This window comes from Desmodus rotundus, chromosome 10, assembly GCF_022682495.2.
Source record: "Desmodus rotundus isolate HL8 chromosome 10, HLdesRot8A.1, whole genome shotgun sequence".
In the NCBI taxonomy this organism is placed as follows: domain Eukaryota; kingdom Metazoa; phylum Chordata; class Mammalia; order Chiroptera; family Phyllostomidae; genus Desmodus; species Desmodus rotundus.
Genome location: NC_071396.1, coordinates 66,267,845 through 66,295,393, shown reverse-complemented (window position 1 = coordinate 66,295,393; position 27,549 = coordinate 66,267,845). Strand labels below are relative to the sequence as shown.

The 27,549-nt window shown below is 34.3% G+C and overlaps 1 protein-coding gene across 11 annotated transcripts in view; it reads left to right on the top strand.

Moving 5' to 3' along the window:
• Window positions 1-27,549, top strand: part of ANKRD12 (ankyrin repeat domain 12) — a 139,972-nt gene that overhangs the window by 100,005 nt on the left and 12,418 nt on the right. For 10 of the 11 annotated variants that reach the window (XM_045187702.2, XM_045187704.3, XM_024580247.4 and 7 more), the window contains 2 exons: window positions 14,473-19,187; window positions 24,008-24,106. In XM_045187702.2, the coding sequence (XP_045043637.2) occupies window positions 14,473-19,187; window positions 24,008-24,106 (4,814 nt within the window). Of the gene's footprint in view, window positions 1-2,744; window positions 2,825-14,472; window positions 19,188-24,007; window positions 24,107-27,549 lie in introns of all 11 variants that reach the window. The other variant, XM_024580248.3, reaches the window with a different exon arrangement.

Below are 27,549 nucleotides of genomic sequence, written 5' to 3'. Positions count from 1 at the left end.
AGGAAGTATAGAGGATGAGCTTAGAACATCTTGTCACTGCAGATTTCAACAAAACTATGATAGACTTAGTAAAAGGTTTTGTCAGATGGCCTTAGGAGACAACTTAGATCAGTTTCCCCCTAGCCAAAGATGACATAGTTTGAGCTTCAATAAGATTATTAATTAAAGATTTGAAACCCATTAAATATGTTTTAAATATTTGAGTACATGGTGATAATTTTTAATTAATCCATCACCAGAGAATCAATTTATCTTAAAAATTAGACCAAAAAAAGAGAGAGAAAGTAAATTATCTTACTTTTCTTATATGAATTCTATCACTGGGTAACCTCATTATAGGTGAGAAGTGTTTTTAACAAGATTAATGCAGATAAAAAAAAATTGACCATTTCGCAATCCCATTAGTAAGAGTTTAGCATCAACAGTTGCTAACATTAAATTTTAAAAAGAGAGAGGAAAAAAAAGCAATGACTGTTTCTTAATGAAGAATACAGTACCATTCTTAGTCCTCAGGATCCAGCTGGCATTTTTAGGAAATACCAAGGTCAGAGGAACATGCAGAACTGAACCAAGCAAAATCTAGACTGTGGGGAAATCCAAATGGCTTCGGTTTTTCAAGAGATAAACTATATGGAAATGGAAAAGAAGAACCTGTAGGAAAAAAATTAAAACACCATAACAGTCATACCAAACTTTAAAAAGTAGACAAGACTAAAAAAATTAAGTATGTATTCAATACGTGACTTAACTTCTGGTGGTATACTTAAAAAATTACAGTCTTTTTGAAAAACAGTCTGACAACAGCTAGCCAAATACAAGAGCCCTCATCTTTTGAAGATATATACTGAAATATTTCTAGATAAAATAATATGAATGGAATGTGCTTCAAAATGATTCAGGAGTAGGATGAATAGAGGGTATGGATTGGCCAAAGATTGATGGCTCTTAGATCTGAGTAATGGATACATGGGGGTTCAGTATAACATTCTGTGTACTTATGTGTAAGTTCAAAGTTTATTATAAAAACGTTTTTGAAGATAATTATGCACTGGATCTAGCAGTCACGCTTCTGGGAGTGGTAAAAGCATAAATATATAGTCATACAGGGGCTTGGTTGCATAAATTAAGATATATAGCCACACCATGTACTGCTGTACAATTATGAAACAAATACCTAATGCTGTACCAGTTACTTGGAAGGATTTTCATCAGATATTGTTGAGTTAGAAAACTCAAAATGAATAATCATAATATGTCATTTTTATAAAATGACCAGTGTTTTAAAAATCAATGTTTGTTCGTATATGTACATATATTTGTGTAAAATTTTATAAGCATAGAGAAAATCTAGAAGCATGTATACTAAGCTACTATTAAGGCATATGTAGGGATGGGGGTGATTAGCAGAGAAGAGGATGATTTGGGTGAAGGGAAGGGAGTGGGACGCAGTTATGTGATAACATTTCTGTACACATAAATATAAAAGACTCAGCAAAATCTTCTCTTAACTTGCATCCCTGTTTATTTAGTCCCATATGCCCTTCCCTTTACAACTAACCTTCAAATGCATTGTAGTGCACTTAAAGTGCACTCTACTGAATCTGTGTTTACTAACATTATTATGTCTAACGTGATCTTCTAACCCCAGATCCCTTAACTCTATTTTCAGTCTTTCTGTAGAATTGACAGTGTTGGCCAGCTTCTTAAAATTATTCTGTCTGTGTTTCTGGGACATAATTCTCTAGTTTTTATTTAGCTTCCCAGGTTGTTTCTTCTCAGTTTCCTAGAATCCCATCTTCATTTTTTCTTCATTTCCTTCCCATATTCCCCTGTGTTGGTTTTTCCAAGTATTTCACTTTCTAGATCCTCTTCTCATTCCACGTATTCTTCCAATTAAAGTCCACCCACACTTACAGTTCAATCTACCATTTATATGGTGAAGCCTTCCAAATACCTCTTTATTCCAAACCTTTCTATTAAGCTTTAAACCTATATGTTTAGCTGTTCTCTGGCTATTACCACTTAGAATTACCACAGAAATCAGTGTACCTGAATGGAACTTCTTTTTTCTCCATTTAAATTCCTCTTGTTTTTTCCTTCTCAACTAACGGTAACATCAATCAGCTACACATATATCATATACTGGGTTGTCATCCAAAATTCCTCTTCCTCCTTTTCCTTCAGCTCAGTTATCTATTGACTATTTTTGAGCACCCCGTATGTATTAGTCATTACTTACTCACTAGGGATACAGCCTATTAAGAAAACAAAGACATTAACATAATCATGTACTAACCCCTGTCATTTCTACTTTCAAAGTACTTATAAATCCATCTACCAGTTACAAGCTGGAAGTCATTTGAATGTCTTTGTGCTATGTTAAGTCAGGATTATAATAGCTGAAATTCCATTGGATTCCATAAGAAAGCAAGATTATAAGATTTGAAAAAAAGAAATTATATGTGGTATGTTAATTTCCCATTTATTATGGCTACAAATCTGTGATTCTGGTTTCTTCAGAAAACAGTAGCTGTGGAAATCAGCTTTGTTGTAAAACTTCCTTTTAGCTATGCTGCAGCAGATTTTTCCCAAGGAAGAAGAAAGATATCTTTGAACTTACATGTTGAATTAGCATGGAATACTGACATGTTGAATTAGAGTGGAACACGTCTTCTAGCACCTTTTTTGATTTTCATTGATTTTTATTGTTTCATGTGTTCATCAGCTATGTATTGATTTTTCAGAATATTTATTTTCTACATGGTGAAAGTGCCTGCATTATTGCTCGAGCAAAGTCCTTCAAGGAATGAGGCAAAAATTATCAGTAAGTATCATACAAAGATTTTGAAGTTGCTGAAAAAGACTGATGAAAATACCCAAATTTATTGCTTAATTTACATGAGGTCCTTCGTAGACTTAACTTTATCAAACACCATCCAATCTAAATTCAAAAGATACTAAAATTTAATAGAGAATTAACTGCCCACAGATGTTTATATGTATAAAGCCTGATAGCATTGTTACCCATCTGGTATATCATGTCATCCATGTGACAGATGCACTTTAAGTGTTGGAAAGTTAGAGGATATATAACCAATGCTATGAATTTCTGAACTTAATAAATTTGGAGTAAATAAAAGGCTGTTATATATGTAGCATTTAAACGTAATTTATTCCATTAGGCATTTTGCTTTATGACAGTGCTACTCAGCAGCTGTTCAACAAGCTATTGCTGGTTCTGAAGATAAGGAGCTTGTGCTAGAATGTAAATGTACTGCTTCCTTCATCAAAAAGGTACAGCTGTTATAAAGAAAAGGTCAGCTGAACTCAATGTGCTAGTCACATAATTGATTCCCATTTCTGGTACAAGCTCTTTATTTCATCACAGATTAGTAATAAACAATTTGCAGACTGGCCTCAGGTCATTGACCACACTGAGTAGCAGTTTTATGTTATGCATATCAGACATTTATGGTATTGTTGCAGGAATATATGTTCTGGTTAGTACAGATTATTTGTGTATAGATGTGTGGCACTTTGAAATTTGCATTATTTTTGAGTCTTCCTGCCCCGACTTCTGCTCTTTTCCCATAGTTTTGTTCCACATTACTTTCCTATAATATAGAAATTCCATCCAATAATAGTGTTTGTTACAAATAATTGCTTCTTGCTATTTTGCTGACAACTCAGTCATTCAAAGAGCCACATCATGCTCACACAGCATAATTATGGTAGTAGAGATGTGGGTAACTGTGTCACTTAGTGGCCTCCCGTACTTTCAGACATTCATTAATTGACAGAGTAGAGATTCTAAGTTTACAGACACTTATTTGATTCCTTAAACAGTTTCCAGTGAACAGATTTGAAAATGCCAGTCATTGTCAGAATTACTCACATTTTTCTAATCTTACTTTGACTACTAATAATCTGGCCTTGTGTACTAAGCAGCTGTTATAAATTTTCCTTACTTGCATACTGAAACTTATGCAAGGAAATGTTCATATGCTCTATTGTAATATAGACAAGTTACTTTTAGAGTCCATTGTAAAATAGATAAGGAAACTTTTTTAAGAAGACAGTGATATATTGTTACCCACTATTGTTTACTGAGTGCATTTCTGTGTGATAAAATACACAAAATGACCAGTATTTTGAAGCCTTATTTTCTTAATATTAAAATAGTAAATTGTAATTATTCTAAATACTGTAATTTATAAAATTCATTTCCTCAGTTTCATATTCTAGGAGTTATGAAATATGATTGTTGATGTGTGCATATATGGAATTATAGCAGTTAATAAATTAAGAGATCAAAAAAACCCAATTATTTAAACAAAAATATACCCAAAATTCATACTAAATGGATTATGTGGTATGAACAATTTAACCATAAGGAGTGAGAAATATTAGAGCAGATCATTTAAGAAGTATAAAAACTACAGGAAGAAATTACATAGGGTGTTTTTAGAGTATTAAGATCTGTATCATATTTGATCATTAGAAATTTAGACTTGATAGAGCATTTTTTAGAGGAAGGAATTTGTATATTAGTGTGTACCTATAATTAAAGATTACTCCATTTAACATGTTAAGAATATTTTATCTTCTTGCTTTCCAAATGGCATTTCTAAGTCATTTCCAGTATACATGTTAGGTAACAGGTTAGGCTTAGTATGGAAAATTATAATTCATTTATTACCCAAGAACTTTATTTTATTTAGCCAGGGCTCTTAGCAACCTGTTTGATTAAATCTATTTCTGAACTTGTTGAGTAGCAGCAAGCACCATCTTTGCTGTTCAGCACTTTATTTTTCACGTATCCCTACAGTATCAGTGCTTCGAAGAAATGAAAAGGCACTTAAGTATCCATTATGTGCAGAGAGCTGAGCATACAGTTTAGGTAGGAAATGAGATATTCTTTTATTTAATGACCAGAAATTCCAGTATAGTGTTGCATGCTCTGCTTTTTCTCCTTTTTCTCCTCTGCTTTTTGACATAAGCACTTTACATAGACTTATGAATTTTAATTTTTCTAACTATCACCAGCTACTTTTACCTGAATCTTAAACGAACAAAACCTCTAAAATTCACTTTATTTGAAAGTCAGTACTTTTAAATTAGATTTTATCATGTGTTTTATGTGGATTAATTATATCAACCTAGTTCTAAAGCTTAAGAATTTTTAATTCTAGGTGGAGTGTTTTACAAAGAAAAATGTCTATGTCAAATTTTGCTAAGTGGAAAAGGGAAGGAAGTTATGAATATCTAAATTACCATATATTGTAAGCATTCACACTTAAGCATTACCTATGAAAATTACATAGTTCTACATTTTTTACTTGCTCATATATCAGAAAAATAAATCAGAAATTGTGGTTAAAGCTGAGATGTTCTTTGGATGTCTGCAAATTAATATACTATAAGTCTTTAAATTTTATGTTAAATAAAATAGTAGTCTGCTAAATATCTGTCTTTGAAATTCATGTAAATATAGTAGTCAAGAAATTTCCAGTGCATTTGCCCAAAATATGTATTGCAAATACAAAAACTAGTAGGTTTTTTGTTTAAATATGTCAGCTTGATGATTTTCCTTAAAAATTGAATCTACCAGTGCCTAACAACTTAAAGTGAGTCTGTCACATAATTACAGTAGTTGAGATATTGCTGAATATTTAAGACTAAAACTATAAAGGGTATATTTGGGCAGAACCCTTAAAAAAGACCTTTGAATTAAAAATATTAATTATATATGCATACATATAAATGAGTTCGGCCTTAGCTATAATCATCCTGTCTGCAGAAAAATGTTTTATCTAGTCATGGTTATTAAAAGGACCTCCATGTAATATATGTATTTATGATGGAATAGCTAAGACTGGGTGATTTTGTCAGTTTCCTTTAGTGACATCAAAATTTTTGTAGTGATACCAGTATTTCTAGAGGGGGAGATATCTTGATTAATTTATACTTTATAGAACCAGTTTCTGTGTTAATGACATTTTAGTAAAAAGGCAGTGTACTAATTGAGGGAGTATATGGAGTGCTGTGGTACTTGATTCTTCTTTTTATGCAGATTTTCCTTTTAGGCTTAGTATTTTCAACTTATTATATTGTCTTCCCTCCCCAGCTCACCCATAAATAAACTGTAATTCTCTTATCTAGTAATGTAGAAAAGTACAGTGAAAATGTTTTAATATGGCATACTTATTTCCAAATAGATGTATAACCACTCTTCTCTTATAAAATAGAATTAAGATACCTAACCTTTACTTAGAAAAATTGAGGTATAGAAATGGAGGTTTAGAGGAGACTATATAAAATTATCTAATATTATATTTCCCTGTCTCTAAGCTATATTTCTCAATCAGTTTAGGGATATGAAAGCTGTAATAATGTATTTTGTAAAATACAGGTTTCTTTCTCTAATGTTACTTCTTTGGCTAGGTAACAAACATAGTACTTATATAATTCTTAAATATATTGGCTGTGGTTAGTGAATTATTGCAGAGCAAAGGAACTACCTAAGATAGAAAAGAGGCCTGCAACCATTGTTAAATATTCATCCCAATGAAACCCAGAGACTCTCTGAAACTAAGAGCTTGTTCAGGGAGCAGTCTCCAGCAAAAGGCTGAGATTAGAGAGAACCACAGATCACTGTGAACAGCCTTCTCACACAAGGGGGATGCCTGTTTAAAAGATTCTCCAAAAAATGCTGAAGAAACAAGTTTTTCCCTTTATTCATATGAAAAGAAATCCAGAGATTTGAGGAAAACCAACTGAATGAAATCAGAAGGGTCAATCAAGAAGAACAAACAGAACCATTGATCCTGGAGAGTGTAAATAATATAGGAAGCAGAAGGGTAAGTTATTCTCAGTATTCTTGGAGGTTCTTGGTGGGCAGTTGATCCACTAACCGTAACAACAAAAGGCTACTGTGAAAAATTGCAGCAGGAAAGTCCTTGGAATTAATACTTATCACTACTGAAAGTAAATATTCTGTACAAGACTAAAGAGTACATTGGACATTGCTGAAGACCTGAGAGGTCTAAGAGAGGGGCAAAATAGAAAACATTTTTTTAAAAAATATTGGAAATATGAGAAGAATAATTTTTAAAAAACATAAAACCATACCCAGGAAATATAGTACTCATCTTACAAAAAAGAGTAAATGATGTGAAGAAAATATTCTTAACTGAAGAAAGACTTGTGTTTGTCGATCAAAGGGGAATGTTAAAAAAAGGGGAAATAACCTCACATCTAGATACATCACAACTTCAAAGATAAAGATTTTTTTAAATCCTACAAGCTCGCAGAATCAGGAGACATGTTACCTCCAAAGAAAAGAGACACATTAGATTTCTTACTCTTTACTTGATCTTAGCCAAAAGGCCGAGAAGTCATTAGATTCCTCATTCTTAAATATGTGGTTAGAAGACTGGTGGAACTATAACTACAACATTTTATGAAAAATTACTCTGAACCTAGAATGCCATTTCCAACTATTACTCAAGTGTAAGGGCTAAACAAAAACATCCTTGGACATCTTGGACATACTTTCTCTTCTCTTCCTGGAAAAAAAAAAATTCAACTAGTATATTTTTCATGACACAAAAATGTCTAGAAGGAAGATTAACTCAGGATTTTAATGAAAACTTCCAGAGTAATGGCAATGAGTAGTTGTCACATTTTAGAACAAAATGTCAGAGAACTTTGTGGAAAATGTAATTGAGAAAAGAGAAAATAACAGGTATATTACATGAATTAGATTATGAAAGTTCACTGTGTCATGGCATTGATGATACGAAGGCATATTGTCAAATATGATAAGAGGAAAGGCAAAAACTCTAGGGAAAATAAACTATATGAACAAACCACAGACTAAATATATAGAGTGGGGCAAAAGCAGGTTTACAGTTGTTAGTATGGAAAATGATACAGTAATTAATAAATAACAATACAAGAATAAACTTATGAGTACTCACAACTACTGTAAACCTGTTTTTTTTGCACCACTGTGTAAAGCAAGCTAAAATGTGACGTGGATGTGGGCTGCTCATGGAATATAAGCATAATTTCTGAAATGCCATAGTACAGTTTCCATGGAAGAACCAAGAGAACAGATCTGAACTTCAGAAATTCTGTTCACTTTGTCATTTTTAAGTTAGTTAAATTTAAATAAAATCAAGTGTAATACTTTAAATAAATTACAAATAACGATTCTCATGGGCGGTGCTATTATTTTATGGGTGGATTTTTTTCCTTACCCATCTCTGTATTTTCCTGGTTTTATGACATGAACTTTTTATTTTTTTAATGCTATTTGAAAATAAACAAAATCTTAATGAATAAAAATCACAAAAGAAGTATAGCTTAGAACAGTTTTATGCACTAGCCTGTCTCTGAATGACGATAGCAAAGCACATTTTATGTGCTGGCATCTTACTCTATGTTGGCATAGAATAAATAAGCACTTGGTAAATATTAGCTTTAAAAATAGAAATCTGAAAGAGTTATCATAGTACACACGTCCAGTTATTTAAGGTGCAATGTTCAGAACCATACTTTGTATGTCATTGCAGCCTTATAATCTTTAAATTAAAAAAAGTCAAATGGTAATGGAAAAAAATACAATAAAGATTAAATTTTTAAAAATGTCATTTGTATTTACCATTATAAAGTTGGAAAACCTAATCAAGTTCACTGGTTCATTGTCATTTAAAGTAGATAAAACATGGCTTTTTTTCCCTTTCTTTTCTAGCCTTAAAACATAATTAACATAAAATATTATATAAGTTTAAAGTAATGATTTAATGTATAAATATATATATGTATTGCAAAATGATTACCACAAGTAAGAGTAGTTGACTCATCTGTCACCTCACATAGTTATAGTTATGTGTGTGAGGTGAGAACTTTTAAAATTTATTGTTAGCAACTTCCAAATATACAATACAGTATTAATTATAGGCATTATGCTGTACGTTACATCTTCAGAACTTTTTCGTGTTATCACTGGAAATATATACCCTTCAACCACCTTTAACATATTTTCCCTTTCCCAGACTTCTTGTATGTTTGTTTTTTATAAATTGCATTACTTAATAATCATAAATGAGGTATTTTTAATCTATCTTATTTCATGTATTTATGGAATATATAAATCAAGATATTGTATATCTAAGATGTGACTATTTCAAGATCAAGCAAAGAATAGACAAATAGCAAGTTTATATTTGAAATTCAACTTGAACCTCAGGTGGGTATGTTTAAAGCATCATGTTACTGCTTTCTTGTTTTTATTTTAAAAATTTTACATGTAAATCAACAGTAAACCTCATTTAATACCATATATTTTAGATCCTCAGTTTTGTGACCAAGTTGTTTTTTCAATATACTTAATCATGAAATAAACATAGAAGTAGAAAGTATTCGTTGAATGCTTATGGAATGATCACAAATTATGTCTTCATTGTATTGTTTATGTAGTTCATCTTGACTATATTCAGTGCCCTTTATGTACTGACAAGTAATACAGCATGATGGTCTGGAGTCACATAAACTAGGGCTTAAAGACCTCACTCTGCCAGCTATTAACTGTTTAGTCATGAAAAAATTTGTTACTAACGTTATTACATAGTAGTATTCTAGGCATATAATGTGCATACAAAGAAAAATAAGGCAATTTATTGTGCAATTTATTAGACTTGCACAAACATGGTGTTCATTTTAAGCTTTCATTGAGGATAGTTTTCTTTAAGTTGTAGAAACACTTTTTTTAGAACTATTATATAATGGTATTAAATTGCAATTAACAAATGAAGTACAGTTTATGTAATTGTGTCCCTACTTGCATTTTCCCTCTCCCTTCTTTGATGAATACTAAAAAATATTTTAGATAAGTGATTGTCAATTATGACTAGTGCTTTTATCAATAAAACTATAAATTCCACCAGACACTAATATAAAAAAAATTATCTCTTGCTTTCATTCTATTTCTTCTTTCCCTCACTGCCCTCCTCTGTCCCCTCCATGAAAAGTCTATATCTGCATATGTTCTATGTTTACTTGAAAGACTGGTGGTTTTCACTGCCCTCATCCTAAAGGACCACCTACCTCCATTGTAACCCTGTAATAAGTAAAGTGCATGGAATTAGCTTGAATCTTGTTGTCTTTAATCTTGTACAAAGTTAAGCAAATATGAAAAATTCTGGAATCCAGTTTTGCCTTTTTTAATTAACACGTGCTTTATTGAATATGGCAATATTTGTTGATAAACAGATTTTTTCAAAGATTTTATTTATTTTCAGAGAAAGAGGAGAGAAACATCAATGTGTGGTTGCCTCTCATGCACCACCTACTGGGGACTTGGCCTGCAACCCAGGCATGTGCCCTGGCTGGGAATTGAACCGGCCACCCTTTGATTTGCAGGCCAGCGTTCAATCCACTGAGCCACACCAGCCAGGGCTGATGAACACATTTTATTTAAATAAAGTAATTTAATGGTAACATTTTCCTCTTTTTTTGTCTAGGCAGTGAGTTAATAGTTATCATATGCATGATATGTGCCAGGATATGATAGGTACATTACATTAATTAGCTCATTAATCCTCAAAATAGCCCTATAAATTAATACCTCATAACAGATTACTCACCTATTAAGTGGCAGAGCAAAGATTTGAACCTAGGGTTAATGGCAGAACCTGTGTACCTTTTCCATTATACCATACTGATAGTTACTGAGTATGAAAAACTCAGATTCAAAGGATCCTAATGTCAGCATATAATTGCAGTATGAATTTTAATGTATGTTTATTTGACTTAATTATACATGTTATGAAGTGTGGCGCAACTATCGTCTTCATTATATTTGAGTGTAACACCTTCTGTTGGGTAAAAAGGTTCTGAAAATGAAAGTAGCTGGGGTTTTTTTTTTTTGCTATAGAGCCTACCATTAACTAACTAACAATGTTTGATGAAAGGATATATGTTTATATATAATGTATTTTTGAAAATATGTTTACATATTATCTAATTTTGTTCAGAAAATCATAATTTCTTATCCTCAACCAAGGACATTTTTTCATTTATTTTAGAGAGAGAGGAAGGGGAAGAAACATTGATGCCAGAGAGAAGCATGTATTGATTGCCTACTGAACGTGCCTAGACAGGGGATCCTATGCACCCAGACTGGGGATTATGTGTTTCTGGACTGGTACCAGGGATTCTACTCATCTGTACCCGGGATCGAACCCACAACCTTTCGGTTACCAGACAACACTCCAACTAACTAAGCCAAAGTGGCCAGGGCAAAATTATTTTTAAAACTAAATATAATATATATGTATAAGGTTTTGATTTGTTTTATTCTGTGAATTGCAGAATATATTCATTATTTAAAAACATTTTAAAATGGATTAAAAATTAATTGTAAGTAAATTAACGTTTTTACTTTTATTATAGAACTAAGTAGAAATAATAGTATTATGAGCCTATATAAACTTACTGCTGTTTTAATAATTATCATCTTATGGCTGATCTTGTTTTGCCCCTCACAATTCTATATAATTTTTCCTGTATTATTAAATATCTATGATATTAAATAATAGGAAACAACCTGAATGTCTCCTCAGTAGAAGAATCAGTTTAAATGATTACATACTCACTCAGTGTAACCTGAAGCCCTTTAAAATAGTAATGAAGAGCCCTGGCCAGTGTGGGTCAGTTGGTTGGAGCATTATCCCCTCCGCAATCACAAGGTTGCAGGTTCAATTCCCAATAGTCAGGGCACATACCTAGGTTGTAGGTTCTATCCCTGGTCCAGGCATGTATGGGAGGCAACCAATTGATGCTTCTTTCTCACATTGATATTTCTGTATCCCTTCCTCTCTCTCTCTAAAAGCAATGAAGAAAACAAAATGCCCTCAGGTAAGGATAAAAATAATAATGAAGAAAATATAACTTCGAAAAAAAGTCTATGGTCTGTTAAATGAAGAGAAAAATATATGAAATGGTATACATGCTGTGGTATGAGCTGCTTGATTATATAATAGTTTCATGCCCTTAAATCTTACCTGAAATTTCTGTATATCCTTCATGCCTTAGTCTCAGTGCTACTTCTTTGAGAAGCCTGCTTTCCTCTCCCAAACAGACTTCCCCAAGTGCACCCTTTGGACTTAGTATGTAACTGGTAAGAGGCAGGACTGGTTTTTTCATCTTAGTCTCCCCTATTTCCTAGCACTGTGTGCCTGGTGGAGCATCATAAATATTCAAGGCTGATGCTAAGTGTAGAACTAATTTGATGGGATATGCAAAGGAAAAAATTATTCTGTTTCTAATAAAACTAATCATTTGATGAGAAATAATATAAAATAGAATAGCTATTTATAAACAGAAAGAATTAAATCCTTGAAGACTACAAGTAGAAAAGTCCTTAAGAACAAATTATAAATAAGATGTTAACAAAGAAAATAATACCTGCTGTATAAGTTCATATTATTATATTCATTTAATCAAGGACCAAAATAAATACTCCCCAAGTAGTTCCTTTTTTGCTACATAAAGTTTTGTAATTTGATACTATGTATTGCATAATTGGGAATGAAGAGTTATATTTTTTACAAGCAGTTACAATGAAAACTGTTCTTTTTTTATACCACGTGCCAGTATCACTGTACCACTCTTTGGTATTTAGTAATAATACTGTCTTAGAGTTATCACATCTTCAAAAATAAGATCATGATCTCTAGAGCTCCTCTGCAGTGCCCAGTACCTTATAGACACTCCAAAGTACTTTGGAATTTGAATTTTGTGTGAAGAGAATATTTGAGAGCTAGATCACTTTAGGGGAAACTTAATGTATTAAAATAAATTTATAATTTTAAAATTACTTAGCAAGTGAAGTATCATATTGGTAATGATTTTTGGTTCCACCCTCCCTTGGTCAGAGGCCTCAGTTTTCCTTTAGTTAGAGGCCTGGGTTTTCTTTTCATTTAGGAGGCCCACTCATGCAAAATACATTTTAGCTAAGAAAGGGTGCCCACCTACCTAGGAAGAAAAAAAATCTTTTTCTTAAAAATGATATCGCATGCCCTGGTCAGTGTAGCTCAGTTGGTTGGAGTGTCACAGGTTTGAATCCTGGTCAGAGCACATACAAGAGGCAGCCAAGCAGTGTTTCTCCTTCATATCAGTGTTTCTCTCCCTCTCTCTTTCCCTTCCGTTCTCTGTAAAATCAATAAACATGTCCTTGGGCAGAAATTAAAAAATAAATAATTTAAAATGGTATCACGAAATAGAATCTAGCAGTTCTTTGGCTATATTCATGCAGCAGTTTGGACACAGTTAATTTTCCATGTACTTAAATTTTCATATATTTAAAAACATGTAGGAGTTCAGCCTATTATTTCCTTTATTGTACTAAAATATTATTATGATCAAGTCTGCATTAGTACAGATAAGAAAACTAAGGAATGGAGTAATTTTGATCAAATTTGCATATCTGTTCATCTGTTATAATCTTGATTATTTAATTATAAAATATATTTCTTTTATTGTTGACACTATTACAGATGTCCCCTTTCCACCCTGCCCCCCCCTTGGCGTTTACCACATTGTTGTCTGTGTCCATGGGCTGTGCGTGTATGTTCTTTAGCTACTCTGTTCCAGCTCCCCCTCCCCCTCTCCATATATGGAATACTACATGGCTATAAAAAAGAAGGGACTCACCCTTTGCAACAGCATGAATGGACCTGGAGATTATGATGTTAAGCAAAATAAACCAGTCAGAGAAAGACAATGATCTCTCATATGTGGACTCTAATGAACAAATTACAATGACAGAATAAAACCAGAGACATGGATATATGGCACAGAATGACAGATCTCAGAGGGGATATTTTTCTAACTAGATAATCATTCCTTGTGTAGTCAAAATCATTCACCTGTATTTAAATTACTATCTTCTATTGGAATCACTTGATAACTTACAGTTTCTTTAATAAGAAATCTGAACTGTAAAACAATCTGTAATATTTATGTAATTAAATCTCTTAAATTAGTGTTTTTTAATCTTTCTGCATCAAAGAATCTTAAATATCCTCTCCAGAGTAAAAAGTACCTGTATGTAAAATTTTACATAATATGAGTAGCCAGTGTTTCCCCTGAAACATAGTCCCCTGGTTTATGGACTTCTGCTTCATAGTATGCATATTTATATTATATATTTCTGATATACGTGTTATAAATTCAACGTATCTTGTGCTTTTAGAGGTGTCAGGGAATCCCATCCTGAAGCAGATTCTCCATAAAGCTTTTCCATGACACTGTAGCAGAGATGTATTTCTATTGTATTTATTCACCTGTACATCTGAAATTTTTTTTGAATTGTTTGAAATATTTATATGCTGTGTTTTTCTCAGTTTTATTTTTCTGACAGTTGTTTTTCAACCAACAACAGATTTTCTTTTCTTATTCTAGATTCTGAGGAAGCTCAGTCTGTAAATCCTTCCAGTGTTGATGAAAATATTGATTCTGAGACAGAGAAAGACTCTCTTATCTGCGAAAGTAAACAAGTAATTTCCAAAGCACCTCTTCCATCTGCCCTTGATGAGTATGAATTCAAAGATGATGATGAAGAAGAAATAAATAAAATGATTGATGATAGGCATATTCTTAGGAAAGAGCTACGAAAAGAGAGTGAATCTGAAGTAGAAAAGAATAGTTTATTTGCAAAACAGGATAAAGCTTTTTATCCCAAATCATTTAAAAGTAAAAAACAAAAGCCATCTAGGGTTCTATATTCAAGTTCTGAAAGTTCAGATGAAGAAATTCTTCAGAACAAAAAGGCTCCTGCTCCATGTTCTGTCCCTGAAATGTCAAATTCCGATACACAAACCAAAAAGGAGTACGGAGTTTCAAATGAACACAAACAGAAAGGCAAAGTTAAAAGAAAATTAAAGAACCAGAACAAAAATAAAGAGAACCAAGAGCTGAAGCAAGAAAAAGAGGGGAAAGAAAATACCAGAGTAACAAACTTGACAGTTAATACAACAGCAGATTGTTCAGAAAAGACCAGAGAGGAAGGAAATTTTAGGAAATCTTTTAGCCCTAAAGATGATACTTCATTACATTTATTTCATATTTCCAGTGGTAAATCTCCCAAACATTCTTGTGGACTAAGTGAAAAGCAGTCAACACCAGTAAAACAAGAACACACCAAAACATGTTTATCACCAGGAAGCTCTGAAATGTCATTACAGCCTGATCTTGTTCGATATGATAATACAGAGTCAGAATTCTTGCCAGAAAGCTCAAGTGTAAAATCTTGTAAGCATAAGGAAAAAAACAAGCATCAGAAAGATTTCCACTTAGAATTTGGTGAAAAATCAAATGCTAAAATAAAGGATGAAGATCATAGTTCAACATTTGAAAATTCAGATTGTACACTGAAAAAAATGGATAAAGAAGGTAAAACACTAAAAAAGCATAAATTGAGACATAAAGAACGGGAAAAAGAAAAGCATAAAAAGGAAATTGAAGGTGAAAAGGAAAAGTACAAAAATAGGGATAGTACTAAAGAGCTGCAGCGGAGTGTAGAATTTGATAGAGAATTTTGGAAAGAGAATTTTTTTAAAAGTGATGAAACTGAAGATATTTTTTTGAATATAGAACATGACTCCCTAACATTAGGAAAGAAGTCAAAGTTGGAAAGAAACCTAAAAGATGATAAATCAACCAAGGAAAAGCATGTCTCAAAAGACAGGAACTTTAAAGAAGAACGAGAAAAGATTAAAAAGGAAAGTGAGAAATCCTTTAGGGAAGAAAAAGTAAAAGATTTAAAAGAAGAAAGAGAGAATGTACCTATAGACAAAGAAGCAGAATTCAGTTCTTTAGGTATGAGTGCCAGTGAGGAATCTATAGGGTTACATTCAATGGAAAAGGAAATAGAAATTGAGAAACAAGAAAAGCACATAAAAGAGAGTAAGGAAAAATCTGACAAACGATTTCAAAGTAAAGAAAAGGACGTTGAAAAAACTGAAAGAAAAAATTCTGAAAAAGAGAAAAAGATAAAATATGAGCATAAGTCAGAGAAAGACAACAAATTAGATCTTAGTGAATGTGTTGACAGAATAAAAGAAAAAGACAAGCTATATTCACATCATACAGAGAAATGTCATAAAGAAAGTGAGAAGATTAAAAATATTACTATTAGAAAAATCGATGATAGAGATAAAAGTAGAGAAAAGATGGATAGAAAACATGACAAAGAAAAACCTGAAAAAGAGAGGCATCTAGCAGAAAGCAAAGAAAAGCACTTGATGGAAAAAAAAAACAAACAGTCAGATAATAGTGATTACATTAAATCAGAAAAAAGCAAAAACAAAGACAGAGAAGTAGATAAAAAGGAGAAATCTAGAGATAAAGAAAGTGTGAATGTAACTAACTCTAAACACTTCCAGGAAGAGAAAAAGTCAAGTGTAGCAGATGGTAGTAAAGCACAATATGAAAAGGCTTTATCCCTTAAAGAAAAAGCAAAAGATGAACCTTTGAAAACTCCTGATGGAAAAGAAAAAGATAAGAAAGATAAAGATATAGACAGATACAAAGAACGAGATAAACATAAGGATAAGATTCAACTAAATAGTTTATTCAAACTAAAATCTGAAGCAGATAAGCCCAAACCTAAGTCATTACCAGCATCAAAAGATACTCGACCTAAAGAAAAGAGGTTAGTGAATGATGATTTAATGCAGACAAGTTTTGAACGAATGCTAAGCCTTAAAGACTTAGAAATAGAGCAGTGGCACAAAAAACATAAAGAAAAAATAAAGCAAAAAGAAAAGGAACGATTGAGAAACCGTAATTGTTTAGAACTTAAAGTAAAAGATAAAGAAAAAACAAAGCATACACCAGCTGAGTCCAAAAATAAAGAACTTACTAGGTCAAAGAGTTCAGAGTTGACTGATGCTTATTCCAAGGAGAAACAATCTAAAGATGCTGTAACTAGCAGATCACAATCTGTTGACACAAAAAATGTAATGAATTTAGGGAAGTCATCTTTTGTCTCAGATAATAGCTTAAACAGATCTCCTAGATCAGAAAGTGAAAAGCCAGGTCTCAGCTCCAGATCTGTATCTATGATTTCTGTTGCTAGCTCAGAGGATTCCTGTCATACTACAGTGACTACCCCAAGACCTCCAGTAGAATATGATTCTGACTTTATGTTAGAGGGTTCAGATTCCCAAATGTCCTTTTCCCAGTCACCTTTTTTGCCAATTGCCAAATCTCCTGCACTTCATGAAAAGGACTTGGATAGCCTGGCTGACCTTCCAGAGCGGATTAAACCACCATATACAAGCAGACTTACAACATCCCATCTCCGATCATCTTCTGTAGAAGATGTTAAACTACTTATAAATGAGGGGAGACCAACTGTAGAAGTTCGAAGATGTAGCATGCCATCTGTCATTTGTGAACATACAAAACCATTTCAGACAACACCAGAAGAAAGCAATCAAGGTGGCTTAGTTGTGCCAAGAGATACTTGTCCTTCTCCCAAACCTGAAGTATCTTCAAATGTGCCTGAACGAGAACTTTCAAATGTGTCTAACATACATTCCAGTTTTGCAGCCTCTCCAACTAGATCTGTAAACAGCAAATATATTTTAGCTGATACAAATGTTATCAAGAGTACTGCTCCAATGGGCACTTTAATGGACAGTCCTGTTCATTTAGAGCCATCTAATCAAGTTGGTGTGATCCAAAATAAATCATGGGAGATACCTGTTGATAGACTGGAATCAGTAAACACCAGTGACTTTATTGGCCCAAATTCTAGTACACCCGATCAAGATTCTTCTGTTCAGGTGTTTTGTAATTCTGAAAACAAAATATTGAAAGAGCAGAATACTGATTTTTTATCCCTGAACCAGACTGAACTGCCAGTAAACTCTTGTGCTCAGGATGCAGCATCCTTTCTGCCTTCACAGCAACCTGGCTCTTTCTACAGCCAATCACTTTCAGATGCTGAATCTATTTCTAAACATACGTCTTTGTCATATGTTGCCAATCAAGAACCAGGTATTTTACAACAGAAAAATGCAGTTCAAATTATCAGTCCTGTTTTAGATACTGATAATGAATCCTCAAAGGATATGGAGAATACTTTCGCCTTAATAGATGGTCAAAAGACAGACACTTTTGTTACAGTGTACTCTGAAAGCACTGTTCAAGAAGCGTCACCAAATTGTGAGAAGGCTAGTGCTTTGCCTGTATTACCATTAGAAAAGGACTTTAACAGGAGTGATTCCTCTTCCCAGCTAAATATACATTATTCATTTAGCAAACTAATGTACAAGTCTTCCAATAGCCATGAAGTTGAAAATAGCACTTCTGATATTCAAGTTATTTCACATGAAAAAGCAGGCAAACTGGAAAGTTTGGTTTTAGCTCATTTGAATGATAAATGTGATTCTGATTTATGCGAAATGAATGCAGGAATACCAAGAAGAAACCTAAATGAACAAGATAATCCAAAATTTTGTCCTGAAAGTGAAAAGTGTTTGCTTTCCCTCGAAGATGAAGAATCACAACAAAGCACTTTATCAAGTTTAGAAAACCATTCACAACAACCAGCTCAACCAGAAATGCATAAGTATGCTCACTTAGTTAAAGTAGAATTAGAAGAAAATACTGAAGATGATAAAACTGAAAACCAAATCCCTCAGAGAACGACTAGAAACAAAGCAAATACAATAGCAAATCAAAGCAAACAGATTCTTGCTAGCTGTACACTATTACCAGAAAAAGACAGTGAATCTTCATCTCCTAGAGGAAGAATAAGATTAACTGAAGAAGATGATCCTCAAATTCACCATCCACGGAAAAGGAAAGTGTCTCGTGTGCCTCAGCCTGTGCAAGTTAGTCCCTCCTTACTACAAGCAAAAGAAAAAACTCAGCAGTCTCTGGCAGCCATTGTAGATTCTCTGAAACTAGATGAGATTCAGCCATACAGTTCAGAGAGAGCAAATCCATATTTTGAATTCTTGCACATAAGAAAAAAAATTGAAGAAAAGCGCAAATTGTTATGTAGTGTTATTCCTCAAGCACCTCAGTATTATGACGAATACGTGACATTTAATGGATCTTATCTCCTGGATGGAAACCCCTTAAGCAAGATTTGCATTCCCACAGTAAGTAACGTCACTTGATAATGCATCTGCAATGCTACCCAATAGATATATACTGTAAGTCACATGGAGTTTTAAATTTTCTAGTAGCCACATTTTAAAAAGTAAAAAGAAACAGGTAAATTAATATTTTATTCAGCCAAATACATCCATAATACTATTTCAAAGTATAATCAATATAGAAAAATTATTGAGACATTCTATGTTCTTTTTCTTTGTACTAAGTATTTGAAATCTGGTGTGCTTACAGTACATCTCAATTTAAACTAGCTACATTTCAGTAAGTGCTCAGGAGCCATATGTGGTTAGTGGCTATCTTATTGAACAACACTGGTCTATAGTATTTTGTTTTTCCTTAACTTTTCCTTTTGTCCTAAAGGAGGTATGTTTTTGTTTCTTTAAAGAGTAATTCCTTTGTGTGTGTTTTTGATCCCATTCTGTCCAGTCTTCTCTGGAACCTTCCTCTATTAAAACACATCTCGTTAGTATATTTTTCAACTTTTCCTCTCCATTGGCCTTTATCCCCCCACTTTGTATATATTTGGGTCTCCTTCATCCTGGACAGAAAAAGTTACCCCTCGACTATGTCAGTTCATCAAGCTTGCCCTCTCTCTTTCCTTCACTGCTGCACTCTTGGAGTCTGTGCCCCGTTTCCTCTAATCACTTCTTATTCATCCTTTGACTGTTACGCATTGGCAGTGGTCAACAGTGAGCTTGTAAATGCCAGACTCACTGGCCTCTTTCTTTTTCTTTGTACTTGATCTTAGTTACATTTGATATTGTGACCATCTTGCTGTTCATAAAATTTCCTTTCCCCACTCCTGCCGTGGTCTTTCTTGATGGTGCTCTTTTCTAATTCACTGGCCTCACTGGCTAATCCTATCTCTCTTTTAATGATTCTTTTACCTACCCTTTAAACATCAGAGTTCTCTAGGAATTAATTTTTCAGTCAACTTTTTGTCAATGTGATCTTACCTATTACTATGGTTTTGGCAGTTTTTCTTGTGCCAATTAGTCCCAAAAATTTCTTACCTAGCTATATACCATCTCTGTTGACCTCCAGAATCAAATACAGGTGCATCCTGGGCATCCCTTACCTGACTTTCAGATAGCCATCATACATAGGTATGGTTCCCTAGGAAGCTAACTCTGGAATTGTGTGCGAGAGATTTATTTGTAAGTGCTATCAGGGACAATACCTGTGTGTGAGGGAAACATAACTGGGCAGATCAAGAGGTTGAACTGAAATGCAGTTGCAACTGTGACCTCAGGTGGAGCCACAGGAGCTCTGGAGTGGGGTGGCATTTCTGATAAATAGCCTGCACCCAGGCAGGAAACATGACCTTGGTCATGCCAACTCGCTTCCCGAAGAGGTAATTCTTAGAAGCTCCAATTAGACCTGTCAGCAAACACTCCAAGGAGTGGGGGATCAGTGGCTCATTCCTGAATCAGGGTCGGGGAGGATTTAACATCATGGCATTCCACAGATTTCACACAGGCTATAAGGAATGATTTCTCTCTCACTCCCTCAAAAACAGATCTTTACCCATTAGTGATGATAGCAAAGTAGAAATCTATTAGTAACCAAATTCTAACGATTCTATCTTAGAACTTTCTCCAGAATCTGTACAGAATCTGAGGGCCCTAAACTGCCACCTTGGTTCAGGGCCCTCATCATTATCCCTCATTTAGAACAGTATAGAACCTTGTTCACTTCTTTTTTCTCCTAGTCTCTTTCTGCTGGAGCATTCCCTTTTATTGTTAAATTTATAACCCTTTAAAATCAATAGAAAGCCGTTTACTTATTTAAAGACCTTAGCTGTGATTTGCTGACTTCCTGTTGCCTACAGCTTAAAATCCATATTTAAGCATAACATAACCATTCATATTCTGACACCAATCTACCCTTCTGGCTTTATTGTCTCACTACTCCTTCCAAACTCACCCAGTATATCCGCCACACTGAACTCTTCTGTGGAAATCTCGTTTACTACTTTTGGTACTTTGGCAGTGGTATTCTCCGTAACCAAACTGTTGCTCTCACCAGGCTCCCTTTTTTATCCTCTTTTCATGCCTTTGTGCCAGCTGTGATGTCACCTCTGAAATCTTGTCAAAGCAGACTTGCTTGTGTCTTCCTAATACCTCACCTATAATATATGTAATTAACTGTTTGTGTGTCTTTCTCTACCTCTCAGGTATGATCTAATGAACGGTTAAGGCACTGACTCTTGTAGAATGAATCTCAAGTTTATCTTCAGCTATGAATACAATACTGATTTCCATAACTGTGTTTCTAGCTCCATCTGGACATCTCCTGAATGTCCCACAATAGCTTTAAAATCATTATGTCTAATACCAAACTAATTTATCTTATCTCAAATGTGCTTTTTCTGCCCTCTCTGCTTTAGTTAGTATCATTATCTACTAATTTTGGGAACCCAAAATTCAACCTTCACCTCCTCCCCTGTGCCCTGCCATCATATCAGTCACTAAGTTATGTTGATTCACCTCACTTTCATTCCTCTTCTGTTTCCTGCCACTGCCACAGCAAGGACTTCACTAACTCCTTAATGTTTACTCACATATTTGAATATTGCATAATCAAGTATTCAAAATATTGCATATGTAAATAATTCATAACTATGTGTTAAGAATTGTGCCAATGGGGTGTCAGAAATAAGCAAAACAGATGTTCTGAAAAGCTGTCGTGAATTCTAGTCTAGTCTTTTCTGTCAAGCTGGCCACCTTATTATCTGAGTTCCTTATAAAAAACTCAGATCTGACTTTGTGACTACCCAGCTAAACATCTTTAGAGACTCCCAATTTTCTACATACCAAAGTCCCCATCATTGCATACAAGGTCCTCCCATACTTTTCTAGGCTTGGCTGTATTACTACCCTACCGTATGTACATGATGGCCCAAGGCTATATTATATGCCATTTCACTTCATGCCTTTGCACATGTTCCTTCTTTAAAGCCCAGTTCAGAGAAGATCAAAATGTTTAAAGAAGGATGGTTTTTCAGTCTCGCATCCACAGAATATACCTGATACTACTGTCTTTTAAATCTTAAAAGACACTTTTATATTACCCTACTAGTAATAAGCAATGGTAGTAGATTTAAAAGAATAAAGTTGTTAAGTAAATTTGTCATTCTTTCAGCAAAATAATTTGTTAATGATTCAAAGAATATATGCTAATTTTCTTGTTTTCCTTATTACCCCTTAAAGGGTAAGAGATTTTAACTGAAATATGTGGTATCATAGGCTAGAAACAGGTTAACACTATAAAAACACATTTAAGCCCTTACCAATGTGGCACAGTTGGTTGGGCATCACCCTGCAAAGCAAAGGGTTGCCAGTCTGATTCCCAGTTAGGGCACATCTGCTGAATTACGAGTTCAGTCCCCCGTTGGGGCCTGTGTGAGAGGCAATCAGTCAATGTTTCTCTCTTGCATCAATGTTTCTCTCCTTTTCTTTGTCCCTTCCCCCTCTCTAAAAAATAAATAAAATTTTAAACATATTAAAATTAGAACTTTGTACAAATTATTTCACTAAAGACAATTTCTAGTAAACCATACTAGGTTGTCTTTTAGCACTATGTGCTCGTTGATACATACATATGTATATTTGTATATACAGCATGACATACTGTATATATGTTTTGTGTGCCTGTGTTTACTATCACCTTTTCTTGTTCCTGCAAAGATGATGTAACACAGGTCTAATTCCCTTGCAGCAACTTTGGGTGAATATATATAATTTCAATTAAATTAAGAATTTAGTTGTATCAAGTACCATTTCAGAAATAGGTAAAAACAGAGCTAAGTATTATGTTTGGATGTAGTGGGGAATTTTGTGTTCGTTTTTAATGAGAATTACTAAAGTAGAGAAACACACAGCTACTTAAAGGAAGCCTGTATAACTTTGCAAAACTACAATAATAGCCCTGGCTGGTGTGGCTTAGTTGGGTGGAGTATCAGTCAGTTTTATTCTGGGTCAGGGCACATGCATAGGTTGCAGGTTCAATCCTTGGTCTGGGCACCCAGGAGGCTCTCATTTAAAAAAAAAAAAAAAAAGGCAATAAAAAAGATAGTAACTACAATAGCACCAAATTCTACTTTTATTATTAAATCTAAAGAAGTTTATAGGACACAGAAATCAAAACACACACACACACACACACACACATATATATATATATATCTATATATATATATATATATATGTCATTGTAATTCAAGGCAAGCTCATTGAAAAATGATCAGCCCCATCAACTTATTTGTCTTTTACTTTCCATATTGATTTGACTAATTGAATCCTTATGGTGTTATTTAACATAGTTTTCAGTTTCCCATAATTCCTGTAAACTGTTTACTGACTATAAATATAGTCTCAATTAGATGCTGGTTTGATTCTTTGGCAGGAGTTTTTCATATGTGGTGTTGTACAATTCCCGTTACTCAACATCATGAAACACACTATATTTGTCCCACCTTCAGGAGAGTCACCTAAGTCACTCTACTGTGCCAAACGTAGACTGAGCTATCTTATTTTGTCCTAATAATACTGACAATAATTATAAGCTAGGATGGGGGAGGGAGGTGTAGATACTTCAGGGACTAGGAGAATATTCACTGTTTCAAACAGTTGAAATTTACTGAAAAGTTAACAATTGTATTATCTTACTATATTATTTAATTCAGAGCACATCAGAATTTATGTCTTCCTTTTAAGTTATGCACTAAAGGGTTTACATTTATAATGTAGCCCATTGTTGTAAATAAAGCCTAATACTTTTAACTATATATATTTTAAATTAGATTACACCACCACCTTCACTGTCAGATCCACTCAAAGAGCTGTTTCGGCAACAGGAAGTTGTAAGGATGAAACTACGTTTGCAACACAGCATTGAAAGGGTAAGAAATGTTTACATTTACATTTGCGCTAAAAATAACAATAGATTACAAAGGTTATAGTTTTTTATTTGTGAATTTTTCTAATTTAGAACCAGTTTGGTATAAAATGGTTTGTTACCTTGTGCTTATGTGATAACATGGAGAACTTTTAAGCCTGTTTCAGCATACCTGCTCCCATGTTACAATTTATGTTCAGTATTTATACATCGAAAATGTTATTTCGATGTATAAAAATCTCTAATAATTTCTTACCATTTGTTGAATTTGGAGAACTCTTAACATTGAATTCCTAGTTAGACATTAGGATTTCCACATTTTAGAATTGTTGCTTGGTGCCAGCAGCTACTTTAGTACAAAATACTTACAAAAGCTGTATTTACTGGTCCTTACTTCAGTATTCCAGTTTCCAGTGGTTAGTCTTGCCATGAAATGACAAGAAAAATAAAACTTCCTCATTTATAAAAATCATAAAAGTTATTTCATTTAGATTGGCAAAAATACAACACCTTCTTAATCTTTTGGGAGGGTCAGAGATTTATCAAATAGTGATATGACATACTTATATACAAACAAAATCTTGTCTACCACTTCTTTGATTCATACATGATTGATTCCCAAAGGCACAGGTTCTTAATCTTTTCTGTGCCATGGACTCCTATAACAATCTGGTAAATATAAAACCTTTTCTCAGAATAATGTTTTTAAATGAATAAAATGATTTATAGCTTTACAATGAGAACAACAAATAAAAAAAGGAAGCACTGATACAGAACTTACAACACTGTGCATGACCCATGTCATTGGGCAATTTGTTAGCAACAAGTTAGGTCACATGACATATCAATAGCTGTTTTTAATCATCAAGCATGTATAGAAGCCATCTTACAGACAGTTAAAATTGTCATTTGAAAAAACAACAAACAAAGCCCAAAATGACTAGAAGGAAGGAATCAATAAAGATCAGAGCAGAAATAAACAAAACAGAGTCCGAAAAAACCAATACAAAAGATCAGTAAAACCAAGAGCTGGACAAGATTGACAAACATTTAACCAGACTCATCAAGAAAAAAAAGAGGGAGGACCCTAATAAATGCAATTTGAAATGAAAAAGGAGAAGTAACAGCTGACACCAAAGAAATACAAAGGATAGTAAGAAAATACTATGAATATTTTCAACAAATGAATATGCCAACAGATGGAAAAATCTGGAAGAAATGGATAAATTCCTAGAAACATAACAGTCTTCCAAACTGAATCAGGAAGAATGAGAGAATCTGAAAAAACAGATTACAACTAATGAAATCATAGTTATAATAAAAAAACCTCTAAACAAATAAAAGTTCTGGACTGGATGGTTTCATAGGTGAATTTAACCACATGTTCAAAAAGAACTAACATCTCTCAAACTACTCCAAAAAATTCAAGAGAAGGGAAAACTACCAACCTCATTTCACGAGGCCAATATTATCCTAATTCCAAAACCAGATAAAGACACTACAAAGAAAGAAAGTTATAGGCCAATATCCCTAATGAACGTAAATGCTAAAATCCTCAACGAAATATTAGGAAACCAGACTAAGCAATGTCTTTAAAAAATCATACACCATGATCAAGTGGGATTTATTCCAGGAATGCAAGGTTGGTACAATGTCCACAAATCAATAAACATGATACACCACATAAACAAAATGAGGGATAAAAAACACACGATCATATTGATAGACGCAGAAAAATTATTTGAAAAAATCCAGCACCCATTTATAATAAAAACTCTTAAGCAAAGTGGAAATAGAGGAAACATACCTCAACACAATAAAGACCATATGTGATAAGCCTACTCCTAACTATATTATTCATTGGACAAAAACTGTAAGTGTTTCCCTTAAGATCAGGAACAAAACAGGGATGTCTGCTTTTACCACTCCTATTCAGCATAGTACTAGGAATCCTAGCCACAGCAGTCAGACAAGAAGAAGAAATAAAAGACATCCAAATTGGAAAGGAAAAAGTGACACTGTCATTATTCACAGATGACATGATAATGTATATAGAAAACCCTACAGATTCCACCAAAAAACTACTATAGCTAATAGATGAATTTAGCAAAGTAGCAGCATACAAAATTAATATTCAGAAATTGGTGGCATTTCTATACAGCAGTAATGAAATACCAGAAAGAGAAACTAAGACAACAGTCCCATTTACTATTGCAACAACAGCAAAAAAGATACCTAGGAATAAATTTAACCTATACTTGAAAAATTATAGGACATTGAAAAAGAAATTGAGGAAGATACCAGTAAGTGGAAGCGTATACTGTGTTCATGGATTGGAACAATTAACATTAAAATGTCCATACTACCCAAAGTAATCTATAGATTCAGTGCAATTTCTTTTAAAATACCAATGGCAGAGAGAACCAAGATGGCGGCGTAGGTAGACACACTGCACCTCCTCGCACAACCAGAACTGACAGAAAATCAAACGGCAGGGAAGTCCGACACCAAGTAGATATAAAGAACCATACATCCAGACCGGTAGGAGGGGCAGAGATGGGCACCGGGGCGGAAAGGACTCGCGTGGCCATGGCGGGACCCAGACTGGCGACTAAAGGGTCAGGCAGTCTGACCACTAGCAGACCCTGCAGCCCCACATTCGCGCACAGATAAACCGAGAGGGCCGGACTCAGAGTGGCAGAGAACAGGGCAGGCAGAGCAGCTGGTAGCACCCCGTGGCCCCACACTTGCGCACCGATGGACCGGGACTAAAGGCGGGGAGCAAAGCAGACCGCATAACCCAGGGCTCCAGCACGGGGGAAATAAAGCCTCAAACCTCTGATTGAAAGAGCCTGTGGGGGTTGGGGCGGCAGCAGGAGAGACTCCCAGCCTCACAGGAGAGGTCGTTGGAGAGACCCACAGGGGCCTAAGGCATGCACAAGCCCACCCACTCGGGAACCAGCACCAGAGGGGCCCAATTTGATTGTGGGTAGCAGAGGGAGTGACTGAGATCCGGCAGAGTGGAGCGGGCACGATTGCTCCCTCTCGGCCCCTCCCCCACGTACAGCATCACAGCACAGCCACCAGCGTTACCCCGCCCCACTCTGGGAACACCTAAGGCTCCGCCCCTTTAAGTAACAGACGCACCAAGACAAAAACAAAAAGGCCCAAATGACAGAACACCTCAAAGCTCCAGAAAAAATACAACTAAGCAAGGAAGAGATAGCCAACCTATCGGATGCACAGTTCAAAACACTGGTTATCAAGATGCTCACAGAATTGGTTGGATTTGTTCGAAAAGTAGATGAAAAAATGAAGGCTATGCCAAGAGAAACAAAGGAAAATGTACAGGGAACCAATAGTGATGCGAAGGAAACTGGGACTCAAATCAACAGTATGGACCAGAAGGAAGAAAGAAACATCCAACCGAAAAAGAATGAAGAAACC